We start from the raw sequence: 23,881 nt of genomic DNA on the forward strand, positions 1-23,881 counted from the left end.
AGCTACCATGCAGCACCAGGAAGGGCTGTGTTTTATCAACACTTTTAATCACATTAGTGATAGAAACCTTGACAATACATCTAAGGCAAGACCCTGAAGTACTTGGTCTTGATGTACTCCTGGTGAGCGAACCCGATGTGTCGCTCTAACACATTACGGACCATCTACATCATTCTGGTTTCATGTATGGACACCAAATTAATTGATCCAAGTTCAATTTGTTACCTCTTTTATGTGTTGCAGCACTTCACTACATATATTCCCAAACTTATGACTTAAACATTGGACAGCATGACAGGCTCATTTGTGTGCAGTAGCAGACAATAGACATTGTGTGGCACCATGGGAGGCTGGCGACATGGCATTACCGCTCATTAGGTTACACTATTGGCGACTCAATTAGCACATCTCAATAGGCAGCAAACATCAGTAGCAATGAGGGTGCAGGCACTTTTGGCATAAGGCCTTGTTTATCACACTGATTTCTGATTCTCCAGGAAAGGTAACTCTTGCTCTCAAGGTTTTTTTTTACTATAAAGTAGGTTCTAACAGGATGAATAAGTTGTATTAATTTAAGAGGACATTATACATAGGTGAGAAATACACTATATTGATCTTGGCCTTGGTGTTGTCACGCTGTGACGGTCTTCGGTAAGGAAGGAGGAACTCAAACTGTCCCTGGGACTGGGACCCTAACTACCCCTGTCCCAGTGGTACTCTTGAATGTAGAGAGGTTCGAGTCTTCGACCTTACTATGCCCCAGTTAAACCCTGGTCTGTCCCCTCCCCCATGGGACAGCAATGTAATGTAAACAAGACACAAAAGACAAAACAGGGGTACTAGAAAACCTCTATCGTACAAAAGCACTAACCAACAATAAAAAGGAGGATAGGGACAGGGGGGAATAAACTAAATGAGAACAGGGACCAGGAGATACACACACGTACTTTAGCAAACCACAGAACACTTCTACAACAACTCTACTCCGAACACTTAGCTTTAGCACACAGTACAGGAAGACGAATCTTTCACCGGCAGAGAAAAGAAGGTCTGATCAGTATATTTAGGAAAAGGTAATGACCAGATCAGAAGCAGCTGATCTGGAGCTGCATGTTTCTGACTGGCATACAACTTCAGTACCAGAAGAAACAAAATCCATTTAATATGAGAGACAAATCATACTATCACTAAAGAAGACCTGCAATTCATTATATGACCGTCTAACTCCAGGTCCTCCAGGGGGACGTGACACCCTCGTAACAGGTGTCTGGAATATCAACCTTTTTCTACTAATTACTTTCTTACAAGTATTAGGATATGGAGCATTCATACATTTGTGTAATCTCAGTCACTAAATCGTGGTCCTATAGATTTGCCTCCTGCTATATATATATATATATATATATATATATATATATATATATATATATTTTACAGTTGCATACCTTCCAACATTTACAGAACAGAAAAAACACCTACCCTGGTGGGAGGAGATGTCAGAGGAGGCATAGTAGCAGGGAGTGACATCAGATGCCTGAGAAAGTGGTGAACACATCCATATCCAGGCCTGTCCTGCTGTATCCGGGACGGTTGAGACTAATGATTTTGAGCTGGTCCTCCAGATATATTTAGCCTTCGACCGCCTTGCATTGCACTTTCAACTATGTGGGGGCCATTATACTGTATGGAGAACTATGTGAGGTCCTTTATACTGTATGGAGCAGTATGTGGGGCTCTTTATACTGTATAGAGAACTGTGGGTCCATTACACTATATGGAGCACTGTGTGGAACACAATATGCTACATGCAGCACTATGTGAAGTCCATTTAAACTGCATGGAGCACTATGTGAGGCCATTATACTGTATGGAAGGCAATGCAAGGTCCAGTTATACTGTATGGAGGACTATGTGGCGCCCATTATACTGTACAGAGCACTTTTTGTGGCCATTTTACTGTATGGAGCATTTTTTGTGGGTATTATACTGTATGGAGGACTATGTGGGGCCCATTATACTGTATGGAACACTTTTCGTGGCCATTATACTGTATGGAGGGCTGTGTGGGGATTACAGTTGGAGAATAATACTGTAATGGGTTCACTATTCTGTGTCGGGGGATTGAGGGAGGGGGGTACAGTAGGGTCATCATATCATGCATGTGGAGGGTTACATTGGAGGAATTCACTGTGGGGGAATCATACGGTGTATGGGGTCACTTTTGTTGACATCATACTTTATTATCTGTATAATTCAAGGTTTTTTTTATCCTTTGTTGTTACATATTTATATTAGGCCATTGGGCCATATGCTTTTTACTGCTCTTACATAAAATATAATATTATCCCAATATTTTATTCTGAGATCTATTAATTAAAATGTACAACCCCTTTAAGTTTGTTTCCATAGTAAAAGGGTAATATGTTATATTTGATAAAAAGGAAAAAATCCCTCAGTTGTAGACTTTTTTTTTTTAAATAAATATCAAGGTTGGCCGATGACTTTGTTCAAGCTTTTAATTTTGGCCCTCTGTGCATTTGAGTTTGACATCCCTGCTCTAGAAGGTCTGGACTTTTTTTTTGCTTTTGTAAGGCCATGTTCACATGTTGCATAAATACTATGGTTTTTTTTCCTGCATGTTTTCAGTGTCCCCACTGAACTATAAAAAAAAAATAAAACAATGAAAAACGCTGCTTTAAATCTGCATTAAAAAACATTCAGAAAAAGTGAGAAAGGCATAAAAAATGTAGCAAAAATGCAACAATCAGTTAAGATTTTTATTGCACAGTGAGGTGTGGACACCTGAAGAAAATGTGCAGATAAAAACTCATACGTGTAAACACAATCACATTTTTATTACATTTTTTATGGGTTTCATGAAGAAACAAAATCAATCATGACAGTTTTTATGCTGGGTATTTTTTACCGTAAATAATTTGCTTACTGTATTGTCTGTTACAATTGTAGGGACACCAAATGTGTTAAAAAAATGTCATTATTGCAATTGTTTATTATTTTTTTAGCAATTTTATAGTTAGAAGGAAAAATCAAACTATTATTTCATCCCTAAAATACAGGCATATAGAAATACATTGAGATAAAGAGATGCATCTCTATATACAAGTACAACTTTCCTGTAATTTAGGACAGTACAGTGCACATTCAAGCAGAGAAAATTCTCCAATACTTGACAGTGCAGGCTGTGGCTTGTAGCTTTTCCGCTTCCTGCAATGATACAGTTTGGGTGTTCAAATCCCGATTAGACTAGATCTCAAGAAAAGAGAATAATTACTTATTTAACTGAATGTAAGGATGTAGAGCGCAAATAGATGCCGAACCCATCTCTCCAGTGTCAGGGGAGGAGGAGATATGAAGGGATGAAGACAACAAAAGGTAAGAGAGAGACATTTCACAGAAGACGTGAAAATCGGAACATTTCCCTGACCTCCAAGAAAAGCTGGAAGCTATACAGTAATATCCAATGACCAGTGTCAGACTGGAGAACATTGGGCCCACCCGAGGATTTGATTCTGAGGGACCACATTTCTCTCCTACTGAAGAGCCCCACAGCAACTTCAAGGTTTGCACCATGAACTGTTCTGAAGGAGAAGCCAGGGCCCACCGGAAGATTCTCCGGTTCTCTGGTGGGCCAGTCCAACCCTGCCAATGACTGACTGCCTGATTTCTCTTTTCTTCTCTATCTGGTCCTGGCCACACCACGGGGGCTGGTAGACAGTGAAATTTATTACCTTACAGAAATAAGCGCTGTTTTATCATAGTAGAAAGTGTTTCCACCAAGTCACTAGTCCTGCTGCTAGCCCCTGCTGTGTCGTTTGCTTGCCCAGGAGCTGCGGTAAGTCCGACCATATTCCTGTACGGTCACACACAGCCATTACATAGTACACAGCAGGGTCACATTTCTAAGATTATCTCGGTAAAAGGAACATTTTTTTAACACATCCAATTGTGGAACTTATTATTATTCCAAAATCTATTCATTAAAATGTACTTTGTTTGTGGGACAACCCTTTTTAACCGCTTTCTGCCAGCTGACGGAATAGTACGTCAGCTGGCAGCATCCCCCGCTTTGAGGTGGGCTCCGGCGGTGAGCCCACCTCAAAGCCGCGACATGTCAGCTGTTTTCAACAGCTGACATGTGCGCGCAATGGACGCAAGTGGAATCGCGATTCGCCCGTGCCCATTAACTAGTTAAATGCCGCTGTCAACCTGACAGCGGCATTTAAGAAGCGCTCCAGGATGGAAATACTCGCACCTATGGAGGCTATTGAAGCATGCCAAAATGAAAAATAAAATGTGTTTAAAAATATAAAAAAAAATAAATAAAAGTTCAAATCACCCCCCTTTCGCCCTAGTTAAAATAAAACAATAATTAAAAAAAACCTACACCTATTTGGTATCGCCGCGTTTAGAATTGCCCGATCTATCAATAAAAAAAAAAGAACTAACCTGATCGCTAAACGGCATAGAGAGAAAAAAAATTCTAAATGCAAAAATTAAGTTTTCTTGGTCGCCGCAACATTGCATTAAAATGCAATAACAGGCGATCAAAAGAACGTATCTGAACAAAAGTGGTATTATTAAAAACGTCAACTCGGCACACAAAAAATAAGCCCTCACCCAACCCCAGATCATGAAAAATGGAGACGCCACGGGTAGCGGAAAATTGCGCAATTTTTATTTTTTTTTTTATCAGATTTTGGAAATTTTTTTACCACTTAGATAAAAGAGAACCTAGACATGTTTGGTTGCTATGAACTCGTAATGACCTGGAGAATCATAATAATATCAGGTCAGTTTTAGCATTTAGTGAATGTAGCAAAAAAGCCAAACAAAAAACCAGTGTGGGACTGCACTTTTTTTGCACTTTCATAGCACTTGGAACTTTTTTCCCGTTTTCTAGTACACGACATGGTAAAACCAATGGTATCGTTCAAAAGTACAACTCGTCCTGCAAAAAATAAGCCTTCAAATGGCCATATTGATGGAAAAATAAAAAAGTAATGGCTCTGGAAAGAAGGGGAGCGAAAAACAAAAACGAAAAAAGCTCCGGGGGTTAAGGTCCCTGATATACGCAAGGCTACAGTCAGCCAAACCTACAAATATCATTGGGATCTGATGGCAGTCTAATATGTATAGGGGGCCTCCCTACTCCCCCTTGACATCATGATGTTGAATAAGAAAATAAAATTCAGCCAGTTGGATTTCCAACAGCTGATCCTTTTGTTTCCAATGAAATACACTGCTGCTAGAGAAGTCTCATAGAAAACAAAGGAACACTTGGCTGAGTTTAGTGTTTCTGTGTATGGAGAAGTCGGGAGAGATAGCGGTCGATTGAACGATCGATTATCACTAATAAGCTGCATCTACTGCAACTGAAGAACCTACAACCTCTTGAAAAAATGTCCTGCTCTGCTCACTTGCGCATTGGGAGGTGCAGGGGTCAACTGACAACATGCCTACTGATACCCGGCAGTACGATCAACAGGTATCAGTAGATAAGACGTCACCTACCCCAGTCACCTCCTAATGCGGAAGCGAGCAGAACTCAAGTCTTTAGGATTGTTTAAGGATTGCAGCACACATTTCTCCCAGTGTTATATACAGTATGTGAGGGAGCGCCAGGGCCGTAGTCGTGGCTGAGTATATCTGGTTAAGCGCACCCTGGCCTCCCGCCACATAAAAACAATGTCCCTTTCCTTTTATACCTTCTGCTGCACCCTCTGCACTGTCAGGGTCCCATCGGGACTGCTTAAGTTCAGCTGCTGGTGTTGAGCCCAAAGAGACAGAGTCCAATTCAAACTTTAAACAAAGAACTTTACTGGATTCCAATCGCAGCACATCCGCATGAGTTACAGCATCAACACCGAGTAATACATCATTCACATCCTTTACTTTCCCTGTGTCTTCACTTATTCCTCCCAGGGTGTCCACGGGACGTACCGACCCGTTCGGTACGGCGTCCTCCCTGTCCAAACTCACAGCCCTTGGGGAGTTCCCTCAGCTGTCTCGCACTGGATCTGAGGGCATCAGCCCATGCGATAAGTTGCCACATCTTGGAGATTCCTGCGTCCTATTCCTGCTGCAATTCTTTGGCTGTAACCTTACGACCCACTGGCACTAGACAGCTGGGCCCTATTCATGAAATGTTGGGGAGCTACTGTGTTGTCCCTGGCTCTACGTCCCTACGGGATGCTAGGGGCTCCCTGGTCCCTCTGAGCTGCTCCCTCTCTTCACTGGCTCTAATCAAGAAATACTCCTTGCTTACCCACAGCAAACTCATCCTATTAGTTCACTATATACACTACTGTGCCCCATCTAGTGTTTCACCTGAGGTACTGCACTACTGCACTTTCCCTATAATAAAGTAATATACATTGTACAGCAGCACATAAAATGGCATATCAAATATGGCACCATAGCAGCAATTTCCACCATATAGAACATTCACATTTTACAATGAGAACAGGGTCGGTTCTTAAAGGGGTAGGAGCTAGTTCCAGTCTTGAGAGCCCCTTACATATAATTGATTGTTTTTTTCCTATTTACAGCATTGGGAGAGAAAAAGTTTAAAAAAAAGTGACTGGAGGCAATAACAATTTTATAATCTGTGATCAACAAGAAGTTTCAAAATGAAGTCAATTGTGAGAGGATCCAAAATCGCACTGATTTGATGCACAGTCAATTTACCAACATTATAGGGTGAATCAGCTAGAGAGATGGTCCCTTGTAACCCTGACTACAGTACTAAGTGAAAAATTGTTATTGCCTGATTACTCTTTGAGGATGTCCAGCCAGTATCAGAAAGGTTCAGCCAAAAGATATTTCCCTCAAATCTCCTTGGGATCAACCTATCCTTCCTGGGCCTCACCGAAACATGGATGACACCCTACGACACAGCCTCCCCTGATGCGCTGTGTTAGTGTGGCCTTCACTTCAACCACACCTTGCACCTTCAATTGAGTTCCGCCTCTACCCTACCATATCCTCCCTTCTTTTGAAGCGCACACTATCCATATCCACTCTACCTCCAACTGGCCAGAGTGGGTGGATATGGGCCTGTCCACTTCACCTAGATTTTGCACTTTCTTTTTTTCACCTCATTCCAACAAAAACTTTCACATTCAAGTCGGCACTCATCCATATCGAACTTCTTCCCAACTCACTCTTTAAAAACCTATAATCTGGATTCTGTCTCCTCCTCTTCACCAAAACTGCCTTAACCAAAGTTACTAATGTCTTAGGCCTCTTTCACATTTCCGTCGGTACGGGGCCGTCGCAAACCGTCGGCCCGACGGACGTTGTGCAAAATAGTGCACAACGTGGGCAGCAGATGCAGTTTCCAGACGCATTAGCTGACCATTATGAAGTCCGGGGAGGTGGGGGCGGAGTTCTGGCCGCGCATGCGCGGTCGGAAATGGTGGATCCGATGGACAAAAAAAACGTTCCATTGAACGTTTTTTTGTCACGACGGACCACAAAAACATGACGCATCTGTTGCAAGACGGATGCGACGTGTGGCCATCCGTCAAAATCCGTCGTCAATTAAAGTCAATGACAAAAAAACATCCTGCGGGCACATTTGCAGGATCCGTTTTTTTTTTTTTGCCAAAACGACGGATTACGACAGATGGCAAAAAACGGAAGTGTGAAAGAGGCCTTACTCACCTCCAAAGCTAACACAAATCTCTATACCCCTTCTAGACCTGTCCTCTGCCTCCGACACAGTCGACCACTCCCTCTTACTACACACTATTTCCTTGGCATCAAAGACCTTTCCTTCTTCTGGATGTCTTCATACCTCACTAACTGCACATTTAGTGTCTCCCATTCCCACACGACCTCCTCATCCTGTCCTATTTCAGTCAGTGTCCCTGTTCTTCTCCACCTATACTTTTCGACTGGGACAATTCAAAGTCCTATGGTTTTGCGTATCATCTATCTGATGACACTCAGATCTATCTCTCTAGCCCAGACATCACCTTTCTGCTGTCCAGAATCACAGAGTGTCTATTAGCCATATCCTCCTTTTTCTCATCACGTTTCCTAAATATTAATGTGAACAAAACTGAACTCACCATCTTTCCTTCATTCCACTCAACTTCCTTACCCGATCAATCTATCACAATAAACAAAATCAAACTTTCCCTTGTTCCAGAAGTCCAATGCCTCGAAGTAACCATTAACTCTGCCTCATCCTTAAAATCGCAAATCCAAGCTTTTACCACTTATAGCAACTTCTAGCTGGATAATATTTTGTCCTTTTCTTAACCCTGAATCTACTACATTGTTAGTGTGAGCCCTCATCATTTCCAGCTTCGACTACTGCAATATCCTCCTCTGTGGCATCTCAGTTATCACTTTCACACCTCTCCAGTCCGTTCTTAACTCTACTACTCGATTAATCCACCTCTCTCCTTGCTACTCCTCCAATTCTCCAATTAATTCCTTCATTGGCTTCCAATTCCCAAGAATTCAGTTTAAACTACTAACATAGACTTACAATGCTGTCCATAATATGTCTCCTACATATATTTAGAAACTAACCTCTCGTTATCCTCCCACATATATTGTCCGGTTCTCCAATGACCTCCTCTCCTCCACACTTCTACATTTAGTGGTCCCTACTCACCTGAGTCATCATCTGTAGGAATCTCCTCTTTACACTGCACATCACTTATCACATATGTCTCTGTAGTATTAAAATTGTTCAGATCTTCACCCTGTAACAAAAGTCACAGACAGATGGGGAAGTCACATCGATGATCAGCTCTAATCCTGCCATCTCCACTGTTCTCATTATCCAAGTATAAAACATATAATACTAATGTATAAAACAAGACCTTCACATCCTCCTACACATCATAGGGGGGATTTCATGACACCTTCTCTCCATTTACCTCATGATCCTGAGGAACATTGGGATTTTCTTGTTTACAGTCCTGTGGCAGAAGAGGATTTCGATATCTCTCTGGTGTTTTCCTCTTACTGGATAGAACTGGAGGAAACACATACAGGGACTGAATTAATTCTTTACATACAGATAATTATAGGCCGTGTGTATTTACTCCTGTCTATTACCTGGTGATGTGAGGGACTGATCAACCTCCATCATTACATCCTTGTACAGATCTTTGTGTCTTTCTAGATACTCCCACTCTTCCAAGGAGAAAAAGACGGCGACATCCTGACACCTTATAGGAACCTGACACATACAATGATACCGTCATCCCCCCAATCCCTTCATAGCATTACTGTATAATGTCCCAGCATTCCCAGCAGTGTCACCTCTCCAGTCAGCAGCTCTATTATCTTGTAGGTGAATTCTAGGATCTTCTCGTCATTGATGTCCTCATGTATCAGGGACTGAGGTTGAGGACACTTGATAGGGCTTAGAGGTCTTCCCCATCTCTCAGACACAGGGGCCTGACAGCGCTCAGTAGAGGTCTTCTTCACTACTGTGTAATCCTGGTTATGGAGAGACACTTTAATAAATCTCACTACAGAACTTTCCAGAGTCCTCACCTCTCCGGTTATTTCCATAGATAACAATGATGTAATTTAACATCATCAGAATCTCTCACCTCTCCAGTAAGCCAGAAGAGGATCTCTAGGGTGAGGTGCAATATCCTCTCTTCTATCTGGTTCCTGTCACTATCCAACAGGAAAATTCTCTTATGTAGAAGATCACCACTGATGGGATTCGATATTGTAGGGACCTGAATGAGAGAACACGCCAATGCAACACCATAAAGAATTACTTGAGACAATAAGCGGAAACCTATGAGGAGATATAACATGTAGATGTTTATTAGTAGTTAGGAGTATTTCATGTGTGGTTATTGAAAATGGTTTCCAAGTGGAAACTGCTTTATTGAAAAGAGCAGATAGTAAGAAATTTGAATGCGCCAGCTTCATTGAAATAAAGGTTTATTCCCATCTCCGAGATCCTGTCCCAATATGTAGATGTAATAATAATAAATGACAATAATAGCAAATACCTCCAATTAGAAATGTAGTACAGTTTTTCTGATTCGCTATGTCGCTTTCACAATTTAGGGCATTGCAGTAGCTTGTGTATCTATGTTTACTACGACTAACAGCAAATTAACTGTAATTATACAAGTGGCTGCAATACCCTAAATGAGGAAAGCATCAAAGCGAATCAGAAGAACTATACTGCATTTCTAATTGGAGGTATTTGCTAACATTACTATTATTACTACACCTACTACATATTGGGATAGGATCTTGGAGAAGGGAATACCCCTTTAAACTAAAAATGTTGATTTGTGGTGAATAAGTTCACAAAAATTGCATAATTAAAAAGCCTCAAGTTGCTTTGGAAAATATTAGTAGTACATTGTGATTTCCCCTAGGAGGTAGTTGAACATGTGTGCTCTATAATGCAAACACAGCCTTTTCAATGTCCAAATGACTTCAACCTATCCGGCTAGGAGAAAACAGATGCTAACCAGAGGTAACCAACATTTTTTTTAACTGCAGTATCCTCTTTTTAGACTACCTAAATTGTATAAACATTCAAATTGCACAGTTTAGAGGCCTGTGGTATATAGACATGCAGTGCAAACAGAAGAATCCGTTTTTTTTCCACATTTTTTTTCTAATTGACAAGATTTGTTTCCTGAGTAAAATATTTTACACATCCTCAGCATAAAAATGGCTTCTTCCCTGTGTGAATTCTTTGATTCCCCAGAGTTGACTTCTTTGTAAAGCATTTTCCACATTCTGAACATGAATCTGGCTTCTCCCCTGTATGAGATCTCTGATGTGTAACAAAATAGAATTTTGCACGAAAATGATTCCCATAAACTGAAAATTACTTATTTGTTTGAATTTTCTGTTGTGCAAAATTTCAGTTAATGCCATATTTCCTATATTCTGAAATTAAAAGTAACTTGACCCTGTATAAATTCTTTGACGTGCAACAAGATTTGCCTTAAAACTGAAACATTTCCCAAATTCTGAACATAAAAATGGTTTCAACCGGTGTGACTTCTCTGATGTCTAACAACATCTAATTTCCGTTTAAAACTATTTGTACATTGTAAATAAGAAAATGAATTTTTTTCTGTATGAATTTGTAAAATGTTTCCCACATTCTGAGCATGAATATGGTTTCTCCCTTTTGATTTTGATGAGGCAAATGGCTTGTTTCCTTGAGCAATTTCTCTGATGCATAATGTTTAAAGTTTAAGGGAATCTGTCACCTCATTTGTCGCATATAAGCTGCGGCCACCGCCATTAGGGGCTTATCTACAGCATTATATAATGCTGTAGATAAGCCCCAGATGTAACCGGAAAGATAAGAAAAGCAAGTTATATTATACTCACCCAGGGGCGGACCGGGTCCGATGCGTGTCGCAGGTCCGGCGCCTACCATCTTCATGCGATGACATCCTCTTCCTTGCTTCTGTCGCAGCTCATGTGCAGGGGTAATTCTCTGCCCTGTTGAGAGCAGATCGAAGTACTGCAGTGTGCAGGCGCCGGGATAGCTCAAAGAGGCCCAGCGCCTGTACACTGCAGTACTTTACTCTGCGCTTAACAGGAGAGATCAGTAAGCCTGCGCAGGAGCCGCGACTCGAACAACATCGGATGGGCGGCGCCGGACCAGGACCTGCGATGCCCATCAGACCCCGACCGCCCCTGAGTGAGTATAATCTAACTTATTTTTCTTATCTTTCAGGTTACATTGAGAGCTTATTTACAGCATTACAGAATGCTGTAGATAAGCTCCTAATGGCGGTGGCCGCAGCTTATATGCGAAAAATGAGGTGACAGATTCCCTTTAAAACATTTCCCACCTTCTGAACTTGAAAAAAAGGCATTTCACCATTGTGTTTCTCTGATGTGTAATGAATTTGTATTTGTAGAAAACACATTTTTCACATTCTGAAAATGACAATTCTTTTTTCTCAGTGTGAATTCTGTGATCTCTTATAATAGATAATTTGTTATGAAACATTTTTCACATTTTGGGCATGAATATGGCTTCTCCCCTGTGTGAGTTCCCTGATGTTTAAAAAGATCTGATTTCTGTCTAAAACATTTCCTGCATTTTTAACATGGATCTGGTATCTTTACAGTGTGGGTAGTTTGCACTTCAAAGCCCCTTTGGTGATTTTGACTTTGCTTAACAGCTTTTGATAGGACCTGTTTAAAATGTTCAGACAACAGATTGTTGCTTTGCTCTTCATGAGTATTTTGTGTTATGCCATCATCTTCTGCTTTGAAGTCTGAAAACATCTGATGTCCTTGTAATCGACCGGAACAGTCATCTGCCAAAAATATAACCTGTATTAAAAGGAACGTTCAGTTAAAACAATTTATCACCTATACAAAGGATAGGTGAAAACTTACTGATCAGTGGAAGTCCAACAGTTGGGACCAGGTTGAAGACCAGAATGAGTCATTCTTATGTTCAACATTGCACTTTTATCCCTGTTATGAGGTGGAGCAGCAGGTTAAATGATTGACAAAAGGGTCATTACCATGGAAATTTCTTACCTTAACTGTGTCAGAGCTGGTGCTTAACCCTCCCACCTGATATCCACCTTATATTCAATACTCCTTAACAATTCTAGGGAATCTTCCCTCATTCTTTTAAAGCAGTGGTCTTAAATTAAAATTTATTTTAATTCTAAATCTCTATCTAATATCATAGTCAAATATTTTTTTCTAATATAAGTTAATTAAAAAATCCCTATCATCCCCTCTCTAGTATAACTGCTTCACTTTTTACTACTTCCATTGATGATGCTTCATTTGAGAATGCCAGTACATGCTGGAATACACGAGTTGTCATAAGGGGACAGAGGATCTTATCCATGCACACTAGTCTTCTCGGTGCACAATGCACTCTCTTGCCGACTCTGGTATGAAATGACAAGCTGGCAAGAGAGTGCACCGTTAGTACACATTTTAAGGAGAGAATGAAAGAGCAGAGACCAGCTCCCATCTCAACAAGTGATTTCCATTGCGGGGGCGCCGCTGGTCTCTGCTTTTCTTGCACACAGGGCATTCTTCTTACAATGCGCACTGACTTTCATACTTGTTATTTGTGATCAGAGCTGGCAAGGGAGCGCACGGTCACTGTGCATATTGCACAGTAACAAGAATCTACTGGGCATCCGTCGAAATTCACAATCATCACATGCTCAATAGAGCAGAGACAAGCCCAGACCCTGAAACTGATGTCGCTTTTGACACTTTGTTTCATGGAGAGGCAGAAGCTGCGACATTGATCACAGCCTCTGACCCCTGATGACGACACGTTTAATTATCTCAGCATGGGATTCTTAAATGAAGCATCACGTAAGAGGAAATAGTATTAAAAAGAAAAAAAAAAGGAGTTAAAGGGCCACTGTCACCCCCCCCCAGCCGTTATAAACTAAAAGAGCCACCTTGTGCAGCAGTAATGCTGCAGTCTAACAAGGTGGCTCTTTTAGTTTTTGATTCATTTATTACCTCAAAAAAGCGTTTTAAAAATTGGCCACACATACCAGATATTATACCAGGAGGCGGTCCGAAGCGTCCTGTATGAATCCCCCAACTGCCGTCACTCATCTCTTCAGGGCCGATGGTCCCCGCCCCCTGAGCGCTGTTATCTTCTGAAATCCGGCGCCTGCGCTGTGCGTGCCTGCCTGGGGCCTGCGCAGTGTTCATTGTCAGTGCGGCCACACTGTTACTGAATCCCCCGCCGGGGCTGGGGTTCCTGGGCATGCGCACTGCGCTGTTTAGACGCTCCCCAGCTCCGACGCTCCCCAGCTCCCCCGCCTTCCCAGGAACCCCAGCCCCGCACTGTGCATAATGAATAACAGTGCGGGGCGGGGGATTCAGCAACAGTGTGGCCGCACTGACAATGAACACTGCGCAGGCCCCAGGCAGGCACGCACAGCGCTGGCACCGGATTTCAGAAGATAACAGCGCTCAGGGGGCGGGGACCATCGGCCCTGAAGAGAAGAGTGACGGCAGTTGGGAGCTTCATAGAGGACGATTCGGACCGCCTCCTGGTACAATATCTGGTATGTGTGGCCAATTTTTAAAACGCTTTTTTGAGGTAATAAATGAATCAAAAACTAAAAGAGCCACCTTGTTAGACTGCAGCATTACTGCTGCACAAGGTGGCTCTTTTAGTTTATAATGGCTGGGGGGGGTGACAGTGGCCCTTTAAAGGGAAATTGTCACCAGTTTTTGAGACTATGAAAAAATGGCACTAACATTAACTGCTCCTGTACTGCATCCCACAAACAAGTCTATCAGCTCCTGACTCCCCCTGTCTGACCCAAAAAATACAATTTGATGTGCAGCACTGCGCAAGCACATAGCGACACTTCACATCGATCAAATAAAGAATCCTAAAAAAATGAAGTATACGTCCTCTGCTGTCTGGTTATCTAGTGCCACTTTTGAATAAGTTGAGACATTGGTGCATTCACCATCATGTGGTATGGTTTCCTTCATCATAAATGAACTCCTCTTATACTGGTCCTCTGTACTGCACTCATAGCTATTGCAATCTAGTGTCTGTCTGCAATCACTAGTTACCAGATGAGCAGGTTTGAGGGACCTAGATTTGATGTAAAGTTGCTTACTATTGTTATCAGTGTCCCTGAGACAGGTATTGTGCTCTGTGTGTTGACATTCTTTACTTAGCCACCATCTGGTTTACGAATATTCACTTCACTTATTAACTGCAGGGAAGTGCTGAGACTTACTGCTGCCTGTGTGCTGACATTCTGTACTTTGCCAATCCTCACTTTGCATGCGGCTTATGAATATTCACTTCACTCATTAACTGCAGGGTAGTGCTCCTCCCCATATGTTGACATTCTGTACTTTGCCCAGAATGTGGCTGCACTCATTGACTGCAGAGTTGTGCACCTCCCCTGCTGCCTGTGTGTTGACATTCTGTACTTTGCCAAGCTGCATTTTGCATGTGGCTTATGAATATTCACTGCACTCATTAACTGCAGGGTAGTGCTCCTCCCTGCTGCCTATATGTTGACATGTACTTTGCCAAGCCGCTCTTTACATGCGCCTTGTGAATATTCACTTCACTCCTTAACTGCAGAGAAGTGCTCAGAGACTTCCTGCTGCCTGTGTTTTGACATTTTGCACTTTGACAAGCCATACTTTGCATACGGCTTATGAATATTCAGCTTACTAATTAACTGCAGGGTAGTGCTCCTCACCCTGCCTGTGTGTTCACATTCTGTACTTTGCACAGCCACGCTTTACATACGGCTTATGAATATTCATTGCCTGCAAGAAGCATAAGGAGAAGTGCCCACACATAACCGATTTCAGTCAGCTGAATGAAATCCAGCCAGCTGACGTGCAGATTAATCCCACCTGCATTGCCAGTTGAAAGGGAGAGGGAACTGTACATGTCTGATAATATGCACAGAAGTTGACACAAATGGGTTTGAATGGCTACTAAAGGTAACATCCTCACCTGTGACCTGCTTGCTTGTAATCAGTGTGTGTGCATAAAAGCTGAGTGAGTTTCTGGGATCAAGACAGACTCTTGCATCTTTCATCCAGCCACTGACGTTTCTGGATTGTGAGTCATGGGGAAAGCAAAAGAATTGTCAACGGATCTACGGGAAAAGGAATTTGAACAAAACCCACGGTCATCCACAACTGCCAGGAAAATTGTTCGGGATGCATAGAAAAACCTACAAATAATATCAGCTGAAATACTGGACTCCCTGAAAACTAGCGGTGTGGCTGTTCAAAGATGCACAATAAGGAGGCACTTGAAGAAAAATGAGCAAAAGAATTGTCAACGGATCTACGGGAAAAGGTACTTGATCTGTATAAAACAGGAAAGGGATATAAAAAGATATCCAAGTAATTGATAATGCAAGTCAGCAGCGTTCAAACTGTGATTAACTAATTAAAAATCAGGGGCTCTGTAAAAACAAAACCACGGTCAGGTAGACCAACAAAAATTTCATCCACAACTGACAGGAAAATTGTTCGGGATGAAAAAAAAAACCCACAAATAACATCAGCTGAAATACTGGACTCTCTGAAAACTAGTGGTGTGGCTGTTTCAAGATGCACAATAAGGAGGCACTTGAAGAAAAATGGGCTGCTTGGTCGAGTTGACAGAAGAAAGCCATTACTAGGCAAATGCCACAAAGTATCTCGCTTACAATACGCAAAACAGCACAGAGACGAACCTCAAAACTTCTGGAACAAGGTAATTTGGAGTGATGAGACCAAAATCAAACTTTTTGGCCACAACCATAAATGTTACATTTGGAGTGAGGTCAACAAGGCCTATGATGAAAGGAACACCATTACTACTGTAAAGAACGGAGGTGGATTGCTGATGTTTTGGGGATGTGTGAGCTACAAAGGCACAGGAATGTTGGTCAAAGTTATTCTTACGGGATCTATCTTCAAGGTAATACACTTTATCACTGACCCATGACAATTCCTCTCTTAGAGCCTCATTTTCATCCACCAGAGCATTAAATGATGTAGTGTATTCAGCCATTTTATTTTCCATGTGGCTGGTGCGCACTCCCAGGGCTGAGATCTCCCCCTTCATTTCCTGTAGCATAACATGCATATCTTCCTTCAGGGAGGCCCTTAGGGAAGTGAGAAGTCCCTGCATGTCTTTACCTGCAGTCCCCACTGGCTTACCCCTGGCAAAGAAGTCGGGCAGTCTAGACGGGGACCGTGCTTCTGGGCTCGGCGGCATGTCATCATGTGCACCAGGCAGTGTGGAAGCTGATGCCGCTAATATGGAGGAGCAGGGAGGTCTGTAAAGGCCGATTTAAGCTGGTTTAGGTCCGATGTCTCAGGAGCTCTTCAGCTATGCAGCCTCCACGTTCAGCTTGCAGGCCACGCTCCCCCAACTTGGTCAAAGTTGAAGGAAATCTTCAATGAATGCAGCATGTTATCAGCAAATACTGGAAGCAAATTTGCCCTCATCAGCCCGGAAGCTGCGCATGGTACGTACTTGGACATTCCAACATGACAACGATCCAAAACACAAATCCAAGTAGACCTGTCATTGGCTACAGCAGAACAAAGTGAAGGTTCTGGAGTGGCCATCTCAGTCTCCTGACCTCAATATCATTGAGCCACTCTGGGGAGATCTCAAGAGCACAGTTCATGCTAGACAGCCCATGAATTTAAAGGAACTGGAGGCTTTTTGCCAGGAAGAGTGGGCAGCTTTACCATCTTTGAAAATAAAGAACGTCATCCATAACTAAGACAAAAGACTTCAAGCTCTCATTGATATTAGAGGTGGCAATACACTGTATTAAGAAATGGAGTATGTGAACTTTTGATCAGCGTCATTTGGATGTTTTGGGTTGTCATTAGGATTTAAAAAGAGAAAACACAGTAATTTGACAATAAATGGCTTCACCCAACCACTAACCATGAGTGCAGAAAAAGTGTTGGTGTTATCATTCATATTCACTGAAAAAAGGCCAAGAAAGCAAAAATTCTTCGGGGATATGTAAACTTTTGAGCACAACTGTACATATTTTTTTAAAAGTACATTCAAATGTTACTGTAATTGTTTTTTACTTTTTTGTAATTTTATAGTTAAAAAAATTACTAAAACACAGGCATATAGAAATGCACTACTATATACAGTTGTAACTATTTACCAGTACAACTTGCCTTTTATGTAGAACAGTACAGTGCACATTCAAGTACAGAAAATTCTCCAATACTTGACAGTGCAGATGTTCTAATTGTGCACACTCTTACACATGGGTAACTGAAAAAGGGCGGTTCAGCCACAGGGAGATGCCGCATCTACACCCAACTGGTCCCTATAAAGACTAGAAAAGCCCTAGCCACACAGGTAAAAACATCACCTCAGACTAACTCTCTAAAAGGCAGTCGAGGGGTTTCTAGTATCTCCTGAGGAACCAGATGAGAGACAGCAATACACTGCAAACAAGGGAAGAGGAAAGTTTGAAGTTAAATACGAAAACCCAGGGTGAGAAACTAAAACATGTTCACATTGGGTTGGGGGAAAACAAAATAAAAAAGAACAAGTAACATCCCAGAAACCTAACAGTAGTTAAACGAAATGGTGACGGGAAGGCAAGCAAACAGACTCACTGCAGGAATACAACAGGAATTTACCAAACAAGGTAAACCCCATAGCTGAAGAGCCGGAACTTCTGAACACACCTCCACCAAGAGGTTTAGCCAGCAAGGAAGTAAAGTGAAGGGTGATGGTACAATAAATCAAAACGGAAAAATGAGGAACACCTGCAGAGGAGCAAGCCAAGGAGGGAAAAGAAAGACAATAGAATCCATCAGCATTTGAGAAAACGGAAATCGCTCAACAGACAGAGGAACTGACCAAGCAACAACAGGTCACCGGATCGAATCCCCAAACCCGTAATGACAGCAGGTTGTGGCTTGTAGTTTTTGCTGCTGACTGCAATGATAGAGTTTGGGTGTTTGAGTCAAGGGTAGACCAGCTCTCAAGAAAATAAAAGAATTACTTATTTAATTGACTGTGTGTAAAGAGCAGAGATGCTGGCACCACCTGCTAAAATCAGGGGAGGAAGAGGGGCTATGGAGCAATGATGATGGCAGGAAAGACACTTTGCACAGCGAGTGACAATTGGGATATTGTCTTGACCTCCTCACAATTGGTAGTTATGCAATTATATCCAATGACCAATTGCTTGCTTTCCCTTTTCTTTTGACCACACAAGAGAGGCTCAGGGTATGTGCACACGTTCAGGATTTCTTGCAGAAATTTCCTGAAGAAAACCGGAAATTTTCTGCAAGAAATCCGCATTTTTTTTTTTGCGTTTTTTTTCCGTTTTTTTCGCATTCTGCAAGCGTAATTAGCTTGCAGAATGCTAAAGTTTTCCAAGCGATCTGTAGCATCGCTTGGAAAACTGACTGACAGGTTGGTCACACTTGTCAAACATAGCGTTTGACAAGTGTGACCAACTTTTTACTATAGATGCAGCTTATGCAGCATCTATAGTAAAAGATAGAATGTTTAAAAATAATAAAAAAAATAAAAAAATGCTTATACTCACCCAGACATCTCCTCACCGGCGTCCGGCTCCTCTTCCTATAGCTGGTCTGTGCGCACAGGACCTAGCGTGACGTCACGGTCACGTGAGCGGTCACATGACCGCTCACGACCAATCACAGGACAGTGACGTCATCGGCAGGTCTTTCGCCGCACACCAGCTACAGGAACCGAACGGCAGCATGCAGTGGAGGCGGGAAGACTGCGCGGGACATCGAGGGTGAGTATAGGACTGTTTTTTATTTTAATTCTTATTTTTTGACCACTTATATGGTGCCCAGTGCGTGGAGGAGAGTCTCCTCTCCTCCACCCTGGGTACCAACCGCACATAATCTGCTTACTTCCCGCATCGTGGGCACAGCCCCGTGCGGGAAGTAAGCAGATCAATGGACCCCTAGGTGTGCGGAATCCCCTGCAATTCCGCATTTTAATGAACATGTTGCTTTTTTTTCCGCGATGCGATTTTTTCGCGGAAAAAAAGGCTACATTTGCACAAAAAATGCGGAATACACTTAAAATAATAGGAGGCATATGTAAGCGTTTTTTTTGCGTTTTTATCACGTTTTTATAGCGAAAAAACGCGAAAAAAACGCGAAAAATACTGAACGTGTGCACATGGCCTCACAGCTGCTTATTTTTGCGAGGTAACACATTCCTCTGTATGTCTTATGATAGCAGTGAGTGTCTGCTGAATCATTAGATTTCCAACTGTTGATCCTTTTATTTTTGAGGAATAAACACAGCTGCCAAAGGAGTTTGGCAACAGTCCTCTCAGAGAACAAAGGACCACTTGGCCAAGCTGTGTGTTCTGATGTTTGGAGAAGGTAAGAGAGATAGTTGTCGGCTGAATGGTCATTTGGCCGATAGCTATCTAACGTGTATGGGAATCTTTAATACTGTGAATTTACTACCAAGAGAATTGGAAGTGGGATTGTTACTATATTGGGAAGAATGTTCCAAACTACTGTATATGCAATGTATGATCTGTGCCGAAGAGGAAAGAGAACAAACTCTTTTACTATGCCTTATTTTATGTATCAAACAGAATCTGAAGAGGCTACGACCTCCAGAAAGAATGTTCTGTTGGAATCTCTGGAATTACTGGAGCAATAGGAAAGCTGAACTTAAAGGCTTAGTTACAGTGGGTACGGAAAGTATTCAGACCCCTTTAAAATTTTTCATTGCAGCCATTTGGTAAATTCTAAAAAAAAAGTTCATTTTTGTCTCATTAATGTACAATCTGCACCCCATCTTGACTGAAAAAAAACAGAAATGTAGTAATTTTTGCAAATTTTGCAAATTTATTATAAAAGAAAAACTGAAATATCACATGGTCCTAAGTATTCAGACCCTTTGCTCAGTATTGAGTAGAAGCACCCTTTTGAGCTAGTACAGCCATGGGTCTTCTTGGGAATGATGCAACATGTTTTTCACACCTGGATTTGAGGATCTTCTGCCATTCTTCCTTGCAGATCCTCTCCAGTTCCGTCAGGTTGGATGGTGCACATTGGTGGGCAGCTATTTTCAGGTCTCTCCAGATGCTTAATTGGGTTTAGGTCAGGGCTCTGGTTGGGTCAGTCAAGAATGGTCACAGAGTTGTTCTGAAGCCACTCCTTTGTTATGTTAGCTGTGTGTTTAGGGTCATTGTCTTGTTGGAAGGTGAACCTTCAGCTAAGTCTGAGGTCCAGAGCACTCTGGAAGAGGTTTTTATCCAGGATCTCTCTGTACTTGGCCGCATTCATGTTTCCTTCAATGACAACCAGTTGTCCTGTCCCTGCAGCTGAAAAACACCCCCACAGCATGATGCTGCCACCACCATGCTTCACTGTTGGGATTGTATTGGGCAGGTGATGAGGAGTGCCTGGTTTTCTCCACACATACCGCTTAGAATTATCACCAAAAAGGTCTATCTTCATTTCATCAGACCAGAGAATCTTATTTCTCATAGTCTGGGAGTCCTTCATGTGTTTTTTTTAGCAAACTCTATGCTGGCTTTCATATGTCTTGCACTGAGGAAAGGCTTCCGTCGGGCCACTCTGCCATAAAGGCCTGTCTGCTGGAGGGCTGTAGTGATAGTTGACTTTGTGGAACTTTCTCCCATCTCCCTACTGCATCTCAGCCACAGTGATCTTGGGGTTCTTCTTTACCTCTCTCACCAAGGCTCTTCTCCCACGATTGCTCAGTTTGACTGGTAGGCCAGGTCTAGGAAGACTTCTGGTGGTCCCAAACGTCTTCCATTTAAGGATTATGGAGGCCATTGTGCTGTTAGGAACCTTGAGTACTGCATAAATTCTGTTGTAACCTTGGCCAGATCTGTGACTTGCCACTATTCTGTCTCTGAGCTCCTTGGCCAGTTCTTTTGACCTCATGATTCTCATTTGGCCTGACATGCACTGTGAGGTCTTAGGCTGGGTTCACATTAGGGTTTGGGGAATTTGTGGAGGACTGCGTACGTCCTCTGTTAAGCCCCACCTACTTCTGCATGCGTCCTGCGTATCTATCTTTAACATTGGGTACGCAGGACATGCGGATGTATGCGGATGTGTCGTTTTGACGAGCCCGATGTCCGCACAAAATGCAACTTGTTGCGCTCCCGTGCGGTCGGCGAGCGCGTTAAAACAATGCATCCGCATGTCATGTGTACCAAATGTTAAAGATAGGTACGCAGGATGCATGCAGAAGTATGTGGAAGTAGTTGGGGCTTAAAGGAGGACGTAAGCAGCACTCTGCAAAGCCACTGAATGCTAATGTGAACTTAGCCTTATACAGACAGGTGTGTGCCTTTCCAAATTAAGTCCTATCAGTTTAGTTAAACACAGCTGGACTCCAATGAAGGAGTAGAACCATCTCAAGGAGGATCACAAGGAAATGGACAGTATGTGACTTAAATATGAGTGTCTGAGCAAAGGGTCTGAATACTTATGACCATGTGATATTTCAGTTTTTCTTTTTTCTTAAATATGCAAAAGTTTCCACATTTCTGTTATTTTTACAGTCAAGATGGGGTGCAGAGTGTACATTAATGAGAAAAAAATGACCTTTTTTGAATTTACCAAATGGCTGCAATGAAACAAAGAGTGAAAAATTTAAAGGGGTCTAAATATTTTCCATACCCACTGTATGCTCTGCTAACTTCCACATTGGGAGTTGAGGGGGTCAACTGACATCACGCCTGCTGATACCTGGCATGATCAATCAATGTGCATTCCTGATCAGTAGAGCAGATGTCACTTGCCCCATATATCTGGAGATGCGGAAGTGAGCAGAGCATAAGTAACCCTTTAGGATTGTTAAAGGCTTGCAGAACAGATTTCAGCCAGTGTTGGATGTTTAATTTTTGCGGTTTTACTAGTTAGAGCATTTAAACTCAAACAATTTTTCAAAACAGTGTCTGAAAAGCCAACTAATTTATCAACTGACTGATCAACGTTAAAATGGTTGCCCAGTCTTAAGCTACAAGTCTGCAGTTACTCCATGTGACTGCAGACTTGTGAATCCACAAAGCGCGCATTGTGCGATGTGAGGATGCTCTATGTCAGTGTTCCCCAACTCCAGCCCGCAAGAGCCACCAACAGGTCATGTTTTCAGGATTTCCTTAGTATTTCACAGGTGATGGAATTATTGACTATGAAGGTGATGCAATGATCACCTGTGCAATACTAAGGAAATCTTAAAAACATGACCTGTTGGTGGCTCTTGAGGACCGGAGTTGGGGAACATTGCTCTATGTGATATGCATACTCCAGGCCACATTCCAACTAGATGGGCTCAGCCACACTCAATGCAAGTGTTTTCAGAGAGGCCGGAAACAGTCTAGTTGAAATGTGGCTGGGAGTGTGCATAACGCATACTTGTGGTCATATGACTGCCAGCTCCTGACGACAGCATCGGAGAACACTCACAGCACACAGTGTGTGCGATGTGAGGATTCACAAGTTACAGAGTGACTGCAGACTTGAAGCTTAAAACCTGAGAACTTCTTTAAGTTTAAAATTAGGTCAATTTTGAGAAGATCTAGAATTGCACTGATTTAACTGGAGCTTTATATACTTGAAACTGTACAGTAAATTTACCAACATTTTAGGGTGAATCAGCTAGGGAGGATGGGTCCTTGCTTGAACCCCTGTCAGTAATACTAAGTTGCAAATGTTATTGTCTGAAGGAAACTCTATGAATTGTTTGTACCAGTAGAAATGCAGAAAGCTTGGACAAAATTTATCATTATTCTTACTTTTAAGGTTGTTCATATACATTGACCTGACGAAATGACTCTAGCAGAACTAATAATCCCTCCCCAATTTCAGAATTAGATTGCTGGGATTCAGACACTCTATCGAGACAAATTGGCTTCTATGTGGAAGTAAAATCTGTGACTTCTCTACATTTAGTGGTTTCTACTCACCTGAATCATCATCTGTAATAATCTCCACTTTAAACCACTCATCTTCCCACACATATGTCTCTGTAGTATTAATATGGGTCAGATTTTCACTCTGGAACAAATATTGTAAAAGTCACAAACAGATGGAGAAGTCACATCTGTGATCAGCTCTAATCCTGCCATCTCCACCGTTCCCATTACACAAGTATAAAACATATAAGACTGGAGGATAAAACAAGACTGAGCATAAGATCTTCCCAGCCGTCTACACATCATCTCATGACACCTTCTCCATCTACCTGATGATCCTGAGGAACATTGGGGTTTTCTTGTCTACAGTCCTGTAGAAGAAGAGGATGGGGACATCTCCCTGCTGTTGTCATCTCACTGGATAGAACTGGAGGAAACACATACAGGGA

The 23,881-nt window shown here is 42.2% G+C and overlaps 1 protein-coding gene across 1 annotated transcript in view; it reads right to left on the minus strand.

The window, feature by feature from the left end:
* The window catches only part of LOC143767339 (uncharacterized), a 200,490-nt gene that overhangs the window by 104,329 nt on the left and 72,280 nt on the right, over positions 1-23,881 (minus strand). Inside the window, exons 5-8 of the mRNA XM_077255574.1 lie at positions 23,762-23,859; positions 23,484-23,574; positions 12,193-12,317; positions 9,603-9,737 (exon numbers count right to left, since the gene is read on the minus strand). Of these exons, the coding sequence (XP_077111689.1) occupies positions 9,603-9,737; positions 12,193-12,317; positions 23,484-23,574; positions 23,762-23,859 (449 nt within the window). The remainder of the gene's footprint in view (positions 1-9,602; positions 9,738-12,192; positions 12,318-23,483; positions 23,575-23,761; positions 23,860-23,881) is intronic.

The sequence above is a fragment of the Ranitomeya variabilis genome, chromosome 4, assembly GCF_051348905.1.
Source record: "Ranitomeya variabilis isolate aRanVar5 chromosome 4, aRanVar5.hap1, whole genome shotgun sequence".
Taxonomy (NCBI): Eukaryota; Metazoa; Chordata; class Amphibia; order Anura; family Dendrobatidae; genus Ranitomeya; species Ranitomeya variabilis.